Source organism: Nycticebus coucang, chromosome 16, assembly GCF_027406575.1.
Source record: "Nycticebus coucang isolate mNycCou1 chromosome 16, mNycCou1.pri, whole genome shotgun sequence".
NCBI classification, from domain to species: domain Eukaryota; kingdom Metazoa; phylum Chordata; class Mammalia; order Primates; family Lorisidae; genus Nycticebus; species Nycticebus coucang.
In genome coordinates, this window is record NC_069795.1 from 74,194,858 (window position 1) to 74,208,818 (window position 13,961).

Genomic DNA, 13,961 nt, shown 5'->3' on the forward strand with positions numbered 1-13,961 from the left:
AGGGGAATGAAGAGACTACAGTGGCCAAATCTTCCTCTTGGGCTCTTTCTGGGATACCAGATAGCCAGATGAGCTTAATGGATGAGTAAAAAAATAAATAAATAAAATGTGATGGGGGTAGGGGAGAGAAATTATGAAGAAAGATAGGTAATCCTATAGGGAACAGAAGGGAGAAAAAGAACAATACCTAAAGAAAACCTAAAGTAATAAAATTAAAGACAAATTTCCAAAGCCCATCAGTTTGTGATCCTCTGATCTCCCCTCTTTCCTAGTTTCATAACAATCTACAGATCATTTAATCACTGAGTGTTTATTTAGCACCCACTATGTACCAGGCACTTTGCTTTCATGGATTTATGGCATCCTTTTGGCCATCCCATGTGGTCAGCTATTTCATAAGTAAGGAATCTGAGGCTTAGAGAAGCAAGCAAGTCCTACCTCTGGTAAATGACAGAGTGGTAATTCAGTCTCTGTTTGTCTGACTTTCAAAGCTCTTGGAAGTCCTACCCCACTAACAGAGTAAGAATCAGAAGACAGTGGCTAATTAACTTCTGCTAAAGGGAATTTTCTGGATCAATGCTTTAATTTCAATAGAAAGGCTACTGCCAGAACGATGCATTTTGCTTTAAGGAAAATCCTGCCAAGATAAAGATCCAGGAAAAGATGCTTCTCATTTAATATTTCTTGTGAAATTTCCAATAGGAGATACTTCAGGAACAAAATTTCTCAAAATTTTTATATGCTGGTACACATGGTAATAGGGGTTTTCATTATAAACTAAATGAAAAGCTGATACAACAAAGGAAAGAGAAATGTATAAATATATAGTTTTGCTAAATTAAGTATTACATGCCAGCTACTAAGTACCATTTCTAATAAAAATTTATGGAGGAAAAAAATGAAGTAGATACCCTATAGTGAAGCCAGGCATCATAAGTTTAACAGCCTCCCAAGGACATTGTGTTGTTTAGTAGCAAAGGAGGAAGGAAACCCTCTCCTCAGAGGTGCACAGCACGTGCTTCTCTGTATCAGGGACTGAAGAGCAGCCGTGCAGCATTGCTGGTTTATACTATGTTTATGGTTGCATGCTCAGCTTTATTCACACTTTTGTTTTGTTTTTTGCTTTTTGTTTTTTTTCGAGACAGAGTCTCACTGTGTCTCCCTCTGTAGAGTGCTGAGGCATCATTGCTCACAGCAACCCCCAGCTCGTGGGCTTAAGTGATTCTCTTGCCTCAGCCTCCCAAGTAGCTGGGACTACAGTTACCCGCCACAACCCCTGACTACTTTTTGTTTGTAGTTGTCATTATTGTTTGGCAGGCCCGGGCTGGATTCAAACCCAGCAGCTCCAGTGTATGTGGCTGGCACCCAAGCTGCTGAGCTACAGGTGCTGAGCCTATTCACACTGTTTGATATAAACAAGTCCTTTAAAAATAGTATCTAGGCCAGGCACAGTGACTCATGCCTATAACCCCTATACTTTGGGAGACTAAGGCAAAGGGAGCTCTTGAGGCCAGAAGTTCAAGACCAGCCTAGGCAACATTGTGAGACCCTATCTCTAATTTTAAAAAAAATTTAATTAGCTGAGAGTATAGTGGTGCATGCCTATAGTCCTAATTACTCAGGAGGCTTTAGTGGGAAGATTGTTGGCTTCAGCTCAAAAATTCTAGGCTGGGGTGGGTCCTTTGTGCGTGCCACACCTTTTGGGGCCAAGACACGATTGCAAGAGGGACTTTGCCTAACAAATGCAATCAGTGTAATCTGGTTTATTGTACCCTCAATGAATCCCCAACAATTAAAAAAAAAAATTCCGGGCTACAGTGAGTTATGATTGTGCCACTGTACTCCAACCTGGACAACAGAGACCCAGTCTCTTAAAAAAACAAAACAAAACAGTGCAATGCTCATATTCTGGGTGAAGGGCACACTTACTATCTTGACTTAAAATGTATAAAAGTAAATTATGTAACCAAAATTGTTACCTTGTAATTGTATCCCTGTAATATTCTGAAATTAAAAAAAAAAATAGTGTCTAAATGATTAAAGGATAAGTCTAGGTCAGAGGTCAGCAAACACAGGCTGTCTTTGACCCACTATTTCATATAATCTATAAACTAAAAATAATTTTTTATAATTTTAAATCATTGAAAAAAATCAAAAGAATATTTTATAATATGAAAATGAGATAAGAGTCAAATTTCATTGCTCATAGTTTTGCTGAAACACAGCTGCCCTTATTTTGCGCACATTCTCTCTGTGGCTTCTTTCACACCACAGCAGCAAAGTTGAATGCTTGTGGCAGGGACTGAATGGTCCACAAAGATTGACTATGTTACTCCTTACAGAAAGAGCTGCTAACCCCTGACTTTAGTGTTATCTTAGACATCTTCTGCTGGATTTGAAACCTAGTTTAATTTACAGAACTGAGAACTGTTTTGGTGTAAGTATGCAAACTCTATAGAACAGACATCATCATTCAAGGAGCTGTAAGAGAAGCGTAAGAAGCCGAGGTTCAAGTTATCTAGTCAGCGAGAGAGAATATGGATGGTCCTGCATGCCCATGCCCACATGCACACACACACATGCACATCCACACGGATCACAAGATGGACTGTGGGGGAAAGGGAGAGGGATATGGAACTAGCAGAGCACAGACATGCTGAAGGGATACAGAGCAAATGATTAGGGTTAGCATGACAAATAGGAAGAGTCTCAAAGGAGAGGGAAGGATCTTGAAGACAGGAAAAGCATGGTAAAGCAGAAAAATAGGACACTCAAGAATGTCATAAATGCTGTGGTTGGAAGGTGAAGTTTGAAGGAGGGGAGGCATTTAGCTCTATAACGAACTAAAAGCCCATTTGTTTCCTTCTAGATTCATTATGGCTGAACTACTCCAGACAGAGAAGGCTTATGTGAGGGACTTACATGAGTGCTTGGAGGTGAGTCTTGTGGTAATCAGTTCACAGCTGCATTAGAAAAATAATATCCTTGCCAGGAATGGGTCCTCAGGAAAAGCTTGGTGCTCTTGGTCTTCTTTCAGAGCGGGATGAATATAAAAGCCAGCCAGAGGAAATCTTTCTCATAGTGTCAACAGTAATTGCATGGGAGTTTAAAGTGCTTTTGAAAAGAAAGTTTAAACTTTCTCAGACTGGAGATAGACCTATGGGGGGGAAAAGTATATATGGTACTTCAATTCAAAATAAAACATAGTCCATAAACTTAAACTAAGTCTGAAAATCTGTATCCCCTCCTTCCTAACTCGCATGTGCTCCACTCCACACACATTGAATAAATATGAAGACTGTGGGGTTTGTGTTCTTGCTCAAATTCAGGATAATGAAATATTTGGGGTCTGTTCTTTCTGTTTATGTAATACCTCACTTTTAAACTCTACATTTCCCAGTCCAAGTCTTGCCCCACAAATTTGAGGGCCTGTTTGTCTTCATCTGTGTTTTATGTGGCAGGACTTGCCAGTAATGAAAGTGTTGCTGTCTTGCAGACCTACCTGTGGGAAATGACCAGTGGTGTGGAGGAGATCCCACCTGGGATCCTCAATAAAGAGCATATCATCTTTGGCAACATCCAGGAGATCTACGATTTCCATAACAAGTAGGTTGGTGGAGGGTTTCAGAGTGTACTTGGGGCCATAAATACCAGACACCAGGGATTCCCACCAAGCGGGTCAAAATGGATTGGTACATCTTGCCTGGTAGAGTCTTACCTGGTCAATTTTCTAAGGCAGTTGCTATCAGAGTTTTTCCTTACTGACCGCCCCTTTCTCTGCAATTGTCCAAAGTCCTTAGTGGAACGTGAAGTCAAATATTCTGCAGTGTTCCTGCCCAGTTCTCCTCAGGGACCTACCTGGCAGCATCTTTACGTACCTAATCAGAATGATTACCAGGCTTTGAGGAAATAAAAATAGCTTCTGCTTCTTAAGCCTTGTGGGAAATCTTGACATCCCTCTGAAGCTAACCATTCTGCCTTGTGGTCTTGAGTTTCAAATCCCATGGAAGTTTTTTTCAACCTAAATATTTCCTCCATCCCCACCTCATTTTACATTTTTTGACAGCTTGGAGGGGAGAACATTAACTGATACTCTGTTTTGTTGAAACAAATATACCCATAGCGTCCTAAAACCTCACGACTCATTTTTTCCAGCTTCCAACTTGATTTAAGACTGTTGTCCATAGTGTACAAAATAATATGTTCCTATTAACAGAGGGTCAGCAAGAAAATTGGTGTGATCAGTTATGTAACCAACTAATGGGAATAACTGTTTCCGAAATATAAAATAGAGGGAATCTCAAGACACAAGAATGTTGGCATAAAGTCCTAGAGCTCTTTCAGAGCCCTGCTGCAGAGAAGCGTTAGGTGAGCGTTTTCTGAGCTGAGTAGACAGGGACGCTAAGGATAAGAGGAGCCAACTCCAAGAGTTCTCCAGGATGCCAGGCACGTAAATAGGTATAGCAGCCGCCTCAAGGCAAAACTCTGAAGCATTTTACACCTTAACTATCCAGTGCCATAAGCCACTAGGCTATTGAACCCTTGCAATGTGGCTAGTGCCACTGAGGAACTGAATTGTTAACTTTATTTAATTTTAATAAATTTAAATTTAAATAGCTGCAAGTAGTTGCCATATTGGACATCCCAGCTCTAGAAAATGTGTGGCCCTGTGCTGAAAATGACTAAGAAACAAGTAAGAGTTGGGTGCAAAAAGATCTTGGGCTTAAAAAGGTCTAAAGCAGAGGTGTCCAACCTTTTTCTTCCTTTTCTGTTCTGCCATGCATTGAAAGAAAAAGAGTTGTCTCGGGCCACACATTAAATATACAAACACTAACAAAAGCTAATTAGTGAAAAGAAAAAAGAGAGAGAGAGAAAAGGTTCCTGCATACGCCACTCATAAGCAAAAAATGTCCTCACAAAATCAGCATACAACTGGCTGACAGGCTGGACACCCCTGGAAAGTCTGATAAAGGGGTGGAGCTTCACTCTCATCATCTCCTGATGATTAATCTCTGCATGTCATCAAATAACATCAGTTTAAAGAGAACATAAAGTATTTAGTTCTCATGACATGTTAACCTCGTCAGATTATTACAGCTGTGAGTTCTAGGGGAAAACACCTCCTGACTTTTTGGAATACTTAATAAAAGTTGCCAGAACATTTTTTTAATCACATATTTTAACACTCCCCATTTGGTTTGTCTGGAAATTTCCAGACATCAAAATAGTCTGTTTTCATGATTATCATTATTAATGAGATCCCAGTGAAAGCATTCCTGATCACTGATCCTATTCCCACCATCCGAGCCCAGTCCAGTACCATCCCCTCTCCCCAGGATATCTGAGAAGACGTCAGACTGGCAGATGGTAAGTCACATTGCTTTACTTTTCTGACTTATGATCTCTGGGATTTAGTCAACAGATCTCATTTTCCCCATATTCTTATCAGATTGACTGAGCATGGACACTTAGTGATCACAGCATGCACTTCCTGAGAGCCCTGCTTTTGCCAAATCAACCTACAAGGGGAAAGAATATTCATTTCAAAATTGACTAATCATAACCAAATATTTAGCTTAACCGTGCCTCTTATTCCAGTTCCATGATATCACTCTAGTACATTTTGTAGTTTTCATTTTTGTTTTATTTTATTATTTGTTTCTATATATTTAGGGGTTTCAGTGCGATTTTGTTACATAGATATACTGTGTATTGGTGAGGTCTGAGCATTTAGGGTACCCATCACCTGAATAGTGTGCAGTGTACCCAATAGGTAATTTTGCATCCTTCACCCCCTCCCACCTTTCTACCTTTGAAGTCTTCACTGTCTGTTATTCCATTCTGTATGACATGCACACCCCTAGATTAGTTACCACTAAGTGAGAACATGTAGTATTTGACTTTCTGTTCCTGAGAGATACTTCGCTTGGGATAATGGCCTTGAATTCTATCCAAGTTACTGCAAAAGACATTATTTCATACTTTTTATGACTGAGTAGCATTTCCTGGTATATATATATATATATATATACCACATTTTCTTTATCCACTTATTAGTTGGATTTTTAAATAGCTAAAAATCTACCTATGAGTTACAATGTATAGTTCTAAGAAATGCTTTAAAACAAACAAATCAAATTAAACCATGTAGAATACTACATTCTGTAAATAGAAGAATTAATACGGTGTCAAAAACACAGCTACCCATCACATGCTACCTATTCAGAACATTATGAAGAAGCAGGAAGAAAATAAAAACTAGCCTCTGAGCATCCAGAAGAGATGTCACATGCTTGTGCTTTCACAGAAACAGCTTTCCTCCCAAACAACCACTTTACCTCTAATTATGTAGTGCCAAGCCCACAGCAATTTACGAGCAGCAAATAAGAATCAAGACCTTGAATGAGTAGTCAGAGACCAACAGCACAAAGTGAGACCTGACAGAGAAGAAGACAGATAAAATGGTGTGTGGGGGGGGGAGGGGGGAAGCGATTGAACCAGAAAAATCTTAGTGGTCAGGGACTACTCAGGGGTGTATTGGAGCAAACCATTCTATACCTCAACAATAGAGCCCAACCCCATGTATTCCAGTATAGCATAATAATTGATGTTAATAACAGCTCTGAATCATTAATATATTCTGCACTAAAAGCAGGGAACTCTGTAAATGCATTTAGGAAGCTATCAACTAAAAAAATTAATGTTATAAATCATCCAAAATTTAAGGGAATGTCTAAAAAAATCAAACTTCATATTAATTTCCTAGAGGACCCGGGGGCTAAGGCTTTACTGTAGTCATAACATATGCTTTCAACTTATGTCATATCAATTTTGATTAATGGAGAAAACACATCTCTAAGATCTATAATAAATAAGAGATAAAATAACTATTAAGCCAACTTAAAAAATGCAAAAACTATAAACTCCATAAAGGACCATGTCTTTCAATGGATAACTACGTGCCTTGTACATAGTAAACTTTCAGGATATATTTTCTGGGTAGATGGATAGATGAATGAACAGACCAGAAATAAAATTACAATTTGAAGATTTATGGCTAGTGCCATTCAAGTCATAATTCAATCTTTTGTTTGTGAAAGTCTCAAGACAGGGAAAACCATTACATGTCATTTTCCCCTCATCCCTGTCAGAACCTTATGGAACAGCAAAAAAATTGAATTTCTGAATGAAAGGGTTTCTTGAAAGCTTCTTAATGGGAGGACTATATAATTGTCTTAACACCTGTTCCTTCTTCAGGAATACTTCTCAGAAATGGTCACTTCTTAATCTGGAAAAAATCAAAGATTTTTTTTTAAACTCCAATTGTTTGTACATTTCCAGAGTTGCAATGAAGTCCTGTCTAACAGAGAAACCTGTTCCTCTCATGTCTAGCGCTTAGATCAGTGTTATCCGCCTACACACCAGAGAGAGGATAGAAGGGAGAAAGGGAGGGAGGAAAACATGTCTTGAGAGACTGCAAGAGGGGAATTGGGATTGACACCACCTAGCTGAGTCACTAGGAAGGGTTTTATGATGAATGTGTTTACATATCTCAGATAGATAATCTTGGTCTCTCTAAATGATGTCACTTTGAAAAATGACAACCAAGATTAGTTTTCTGTCTCTCTCTCGCTCTCTTGTTCTGTGTGTATGTATATGTGTATGTGTCTCAAGTACCTTTATATTTATAGGTATTGAATGGAGAAATTTCCAAACCCCAAAATTTCTTTAAAGAACAATTCAATATGTAGAAATTGGTACATACAAGCAATGGTTGTACCAAAAATGGGAGGTTGAAGTGGAATGATGCTGTTTTGCCCTCCCACTGTCCCATTTGGCACTACTTCTCTTTTCAATAGAACTAAATATAAAGATCATGACATTTACTTACCTACACAAGACTTAGACACACTCTATTCTGTTTTTTAAGCATTCCTATAACACTCAGACCAGAGAGTCTGTTCATAAATAGATCCCCCAAACAGTAGTATTAATAGCTTTGTTAGTGCAATGTCCCCACTTTACCTAACCTACAACTTGTAATTCAAAAAAATAATTTCTCAGCTTGTATTGTTAGATTTGCAGCTTTGGTAAGGACAGCTTTTTGCTTAAAATGCTCACCACCTGACTTCTTTCTTTTGAGTTATTTGGAAATATGGTTGTGTGTGAGTCTGAACAATAACATTTCTATAAAATCCATACTTACAGGGCTCAGAGAGTCCTCTTAACCATAAAGTACAGCCCTCTCCATTTATAGATAAGGAGAGAGTGAGATCCACAAGGAGCCAGCATGTGACATGCCCCTCCCATTCCTTAAAGATCAGACATTAGATTCCAGGGATTGTCTCTCCCCTTTCCCCACTCCATACTCCACCAACTGTGGCTGCCAAATCTGGCTAGTTTGGCTCATAGTTAAGCAGATTCCAGGTGGATCCCCAAATCTGACAAACATTTCTCCCCACTTCTCCCACTGCTGTACCCCTGAAATAAATTCATTTTCAGCAAGGGTTGGAAAGGCAAGTTGGGGGCCAACAATCAAGGCTCGATGCCCTTCCTGCATACTCCATCCCTCCAAGCCTGGCTGGAAGCTATTAGTTTGGACCTTGGCCACTGGCCACTGTATTCCCAGGCTGCTCAAGGCTGAGCGAGCAGGGCCCAGGCTGTATGGGACTGAAATGGGGGTCCTGGTCAGGCCAGGCTGGCCAGGAGCAGTAGGTGGTAAGCAACAGGAGTAAAGGCAAGGGGAAGAGTGGGGTGCTCCAGTGAGTGATGAAACCACAGCCATATCTCGGTCACCTTCCCAGATCAGCCCCTTCTGGGCTAAATCCAGTGATGAATCATACCCAAACTCTGCCCTCCGAGTTCCATTTGTGCCTGCACAAATGCGGTTCAAGGAGCAGAGGAAATAGCTCAGTTGGAGCAGTAGGAAAGGCCTTCTGGAGAAGGGGACATTTGAAATAGAATTTAAATAATGAGTGGGATTTTTACAGGCAGAGACAGCTTCCTGGATAGTACAGTCTGAACAAAATCCCTTTGAGGGAAGAGAGTGGTGAAGTCTGGCTGCGAGGCTGAGAGAGACAATGGGGAGGAATTGATAAGTGAGACTCAGCTCTGTGTTGTGGGAGTGGGGGGAGAGGTCCTGCTGTCACTGTCAGGGTGGCTTTGTGAGGGTGAGGGGGAAGGAGAGATGGTGGGGAGAGGAGTCAGAAATAGGTGGGGGGGGACACAAAGGAAAGGAGGGCAAAGTTTAAGGAAGGTAGGGAAATGGAGTGAAATACCTAGATAGAGAATACTGAGGCGGGGGAATATCTAGGGGGAACATAGGGGCAGGGAGCGAGGGAAGCAGTGGGGGGGGGATGGATAAATAGGTAGGTAGATATTCTATCCTTTCTATGCTTCTTTCCCCACTCCAAATGTCTTGGATGTTAATTGCATCCTGTTTACAGAAAATCATAGGTAGGTAGGTAATTAGATAAGTAGGTAGATCAGTAGGAGAGGCTCTAGGGGAGGGAGAGGAAATGAGGAGAGGGCAAGGGATGGATAAAGACCCAGTCCTTCCCGGGGCTATCATACTGTTGCAGGCAGGACAATGAGCAAGATGGTGTTTTCAAACATCCTTGATCATGAGCCAAAGAAAAAGATTGTCCATTATGCCCTGATACACACCTGCTTATATAGTATATATAAATGGGAAATTAAAAGTTGCAAAACAACACCCTCACTATGATATTTTGTGTTAGGTTCTATTTCTTCCTCCCCCTCCTTCTTTTTATGCTGGTTGCCACTCCTTTGATTTTACAAGCCCTTGAAACACAAGGGGTCGCCTCAGGCCCGCAAGGCAGGGCACTGGCTCCCCCAGGTGGTAAGGATGAGGACACGCAGCTCACGTCCCGGGGCAGGACCACACTGTCTGCTGCTGCAGCCTTTTCTCCCTCTTTGCGGCTCCTGACCCTTCCTAGCACACACGTGTTGCTTAAAATGTGCACATTCTATCCTTTCTATGCTTCTTTCCCCACTCCAAATGTCTTGGATATTAATTGCATCCTGTTTACAGAAAATCATAGAATTACTAAATGTTAAAGCCTGAAAGAAATCTTTAAACATAGACTACTTCTGCTCCCTTGTATAAAAACTGGACCTTACAAAGGTCATGACCCGCCCAAACCCATTAGTGGCATAGCCAAAGAGTCCAGCTGTCATTTTCTCAATAGTTAAATGTTAAAGAAAGAAGAAGGGGAAGATGTGTTGTGATTTCCCTTGGGTCTCAAACCCACGCTGTAAGGGATGCCTACAGGCCTTTACACAGCCCATCGCAGCGGCCCATAAAAATGTGTGCGTGGTCTTGTCTGTGTTTTTAGTAAGTTGTCAACATTGGGGCTGATTATAGATATTGGGAGATACCTAAAGCAAGACAACATCTAAACATTTGATTTGGAGGTATAAAAGTAATGTTAATTTTAGTTTTACACACTGACTTCTTAGCATCCATGTCTAATTGCTAAATGGCATCTTCATGGATATGAAAAATATTAAAGATGAGATTAATTTTTATATTTTATTTTAGCATTAAACTTGGTATATATCTGTGCAAATATGTTTTTATTTGATCACACAAGTTAGACAAAGTAAGGAAATATTGGCAAAACACATTCAACAGGAAGCAGTACAGCAAGGCAAAATTTGGCTGCTTGAGGTTGGAGCCTGAGGGCGTGACCTGCTGAGTGGAGGGCCAGGCCTGCACACTTGTCCCCCCCATCTAAAGGTTCTGGTGTGAAACAAAGCTAGGTGATTCTCATGGCTCAGCCTGGGTGATCAAACACTGGAATTGACCCATGAATAATCCAGCACCGTCCCCAAGTGTACATGACTCTCACTAGTTTAACATCTACCCTGCTATGCTAAGTAGCTGTCTTAGCCCTGCAGCCTAGAGCCTTTTAACAGTCGAGTTCTGAATCCATCTGATCATTAACGGATTCTTTAGACATAATCTCTAGGTCCATTTGTCCTGAAAGCAATAACCCAGCCCTGCCTTAAAAAGAAGACAATGTTCTGGACTTTCTGCAAATGAGGAAGCCTGATACCTTTCTCCTCACCCTAATTCCAACTTAACATTTTAATGTATGCTCTTCATTGTTCCTCTTTCCCCCTTGCTACAGCACCCCACTCCCCTTCTCACCACCTCTGGTATTCCAACAAGCACATGCACACGAGCACATAAGCATTCAAATGTGTTTCTTTAGATATGGACTGCGGACTGTATCCATGATGCACACTTGTCCCTTGGTCTGTAACCTACCTGCTGGACAAGGTCATGACCCCCTCGATGAAGGATACACTTTCCCAGAAGCAGCAAGACTGTAGACCAAATTTACCTTCAGAGAAAATAACAAAATAACTGATACCTTTGGAATGGTGCTGGTTCCATAATGCTTAATGACAAATTCAGAAAGCTTTCTATCAATAAATGCTAATGTTTTCATTTCCTGGGATTCTGTAGAAAGTGAAAGGGAAGTATCTTCCTTGTAAAGTAACTATATGGCATATGACATTGTAGTAATTTGATTGTTGCTGCAGAACAGCTGAAGTGGAGTGTTCCATCATATGTGGAGAGTGCTGTGAAATATTGTACTTTAATTTAAACTCACCATGTCTACTTGAAGTAGGTGTGATGATATTGATCCAACATACATAATCTGTCATTAAGATTGCTTCGATCTTTACATTTCTTTAAAAGTTTTATTTCTGAAAGAGCTCCAGATAGTCACATAAACACCTAAGCTACTTGCTTTACTCAATATTCTGCAATTTATTACATGTAATTATTGGAATGGTGAGGGCCAAGTTGTTGCTGCAGAACAGCTGAAGTGGAGTGTTCCATCATATGTGGAGAGTGCTGTGAAATATTGTGCTTTAATTTAAACTCATCATGTCTACTTGAAGTAGGTGTGATGATATTGATCAGACATATATAATCTGTCATCTTTATAAGTATCACATTGAAAAGCAAAATAGAATTTAATATTGCCACTTACTCTCAACAATTACATCGAGATGGTAGTGAATATCTTATTCAAAGATGTGAGTTGATAAGCCTGGCAGAAGCTACATAGTTGTTTTTTTTTTTAATTCTTAGATTCTCTGCCTAAATTAAATCATAAAGAGTTGGTGTAGGATTTGCCATCTGGAAGCACACTGGAATCAGGGGCCGCTGCCTTCAAATGCCAATCTGTGGACTGGGCACATTGAAATGACATAGGAAGTTTTTCTAAACAGTGTAGCTGCTCAGATTTTAATCCCAGAGAGCAAGCACAGCTGGATGTGGGGACAACTAACGAGGGTTTTCCAAGAGTGTCCCATGAAACAGAGCCTGATACTCCCCCTAAAAATGTTACACTCAGAGAAGTTTGGGAAATGCTGTGTAATTTATCTACTTCAGAGAAGTACAGTCCTATAGTAAAGAAATCAACTTAGCCCAACATTTCCAAACTTAAAGATAGGCAACCTTGGGCGGCGCCTGTGGCTCAGTGAGTAGGGCGCCGGCCCCATATGCCGAGGGTGGCGGGTTCAAACCCAGCCCCAGCCAAACTGCACAAAAAAAATAGCCAGGCGTTGTGGCGGGCGCCTGTAGTCCCAGCTGCTCGGGAGGCTGAGGCAAGAGAATTGCGTAAGCCCATGAGTTAGAGGTTGCTGTGAGCTGTGTGACGCCACGGCACCCTACCTGAGGGCGGTACAGTGAGACTCTGTCTCTACAAAAAAAAAAGATAGGCAACCTTGGAATCCTTTATTTATTTATTATTTTTTCCATAACACTCAAGATTCTCCCAAGATGTGACTTAGGGGAAGGTAACCTGCTATAGAATTTTCAACAAGGGCCTCATGGGAAGGGTTCCCTGCATATAAGTTTCCACGAGCAGGGAAGAGTGTGAGGTATTCATGTTTATCAGAGAGAATAATACTTAATACTTTATAAAGATGGAAAAACACTGATCCTAAAGGACTACTTTTTCTTTAGTATCTACTGTGTGCCAGCCACTGGGTTGGATTCTTTTTATTTATGGATTCATTAAATCCTCCCAACATCCCATGAAGTGCTTATTTAAAGATGAGGAACATGGGGCTTTGAAAGACTCCTTCCCAACTGTGACCAAGTGTGAACTCTAGTTCTTTAACTTGTGCCTGGTTGTAGGAGACCTGGGATCAGTAAGGGTGAGCCAGGGGTGGCTGCTTTTAAAGCCTTCATTTTACAGAAAGGCATCACGGACTGGTGAAAGAAAATGATGTGTTTTCTTTCAGTCATAGGAATCATATGCTATTCATGTAATCCTGGTTATATTTTTGTTTCCTGAGAATTTTCAAATTGTAATCTTTCCATAGGTTTTTTGGTAGCTGCTATCACCAAAGTTAGAGTATTGGCCTATTTAATTTAGTAGGATTTTTTTTTTTTTTTTTTTGTAGAGACAGAGTCTCACTGTACCACCCTTGGTAGAGTGCCGTGACGTCACACGGCTCACAGCAACCTCTAACTCTTGGACTTACGCGATTCTCCTGCCTCAGCCTCCCGAGCAGCTGGGACTACAGGCGCCCGCCACAACACCCGGCTATTTCTTTTTTGTTGTTGTTGCAGTTTGGCTGGGGCTGGGTCTGAACCTGCCACCCTTGGCACATGGGGCCGGCGCCCTACTCACTGAGCCACAGGCGCCGCCCTTTAGTAGGATTTTTAATAAAATTGCTAGTACTGTCTTTAACTGGATCAATTATCAACTTTGTACACGTAATTACCACTGTTTGACGTTAACTAACCTTAAGAGACCACGCCAACTGTGGGTCAGAAGTCAAGGAAAGAGGGAAACTCTCCCTGAGTCATCATGGGTGTCCTGGTAACTTCTGAAACAGAGATACAATTTTATATCCTGTGTGGAATTCCTGATCCAGTCTTTTTTTTTTAACCATTTCTTTGACTG

General features: G+C 40.8%; 1 protein-coding gene across 26 annotated transcripts in view; it reads left to right on the plus strand.

Moving 5' to 3' along the window:
• Positions 1 to 13,961, plus strand: part of KALRN (kalirin RhoGEF kinase) — a 744,321-nt gene that overhangs the window by 486,527 nt on the left and 243,833 nt on the right. For all 26 annotated transcript variants that reach the window (XR_008374862.1, XM_053564450.1, XM_053564452.1 and 23 more), the window contains 2 exons: positions 2,870 to 2,936; positions 3,497 to 3,606. Coding sequence is in view for 25 of the 26 variants with exons in the window: in XM_053564450.1 (XP_053420425.1) it covers positions 2,870 to 2,936; positions 3,497 to 3,606 (177 nt within the window). In the remaining variant the exon portion in view is untranslated. The remainder of the gene's footprint in view (positions 1 to 2,869; positions 2,937 to 3,496; positions 3,607 to 13,961) is intronic.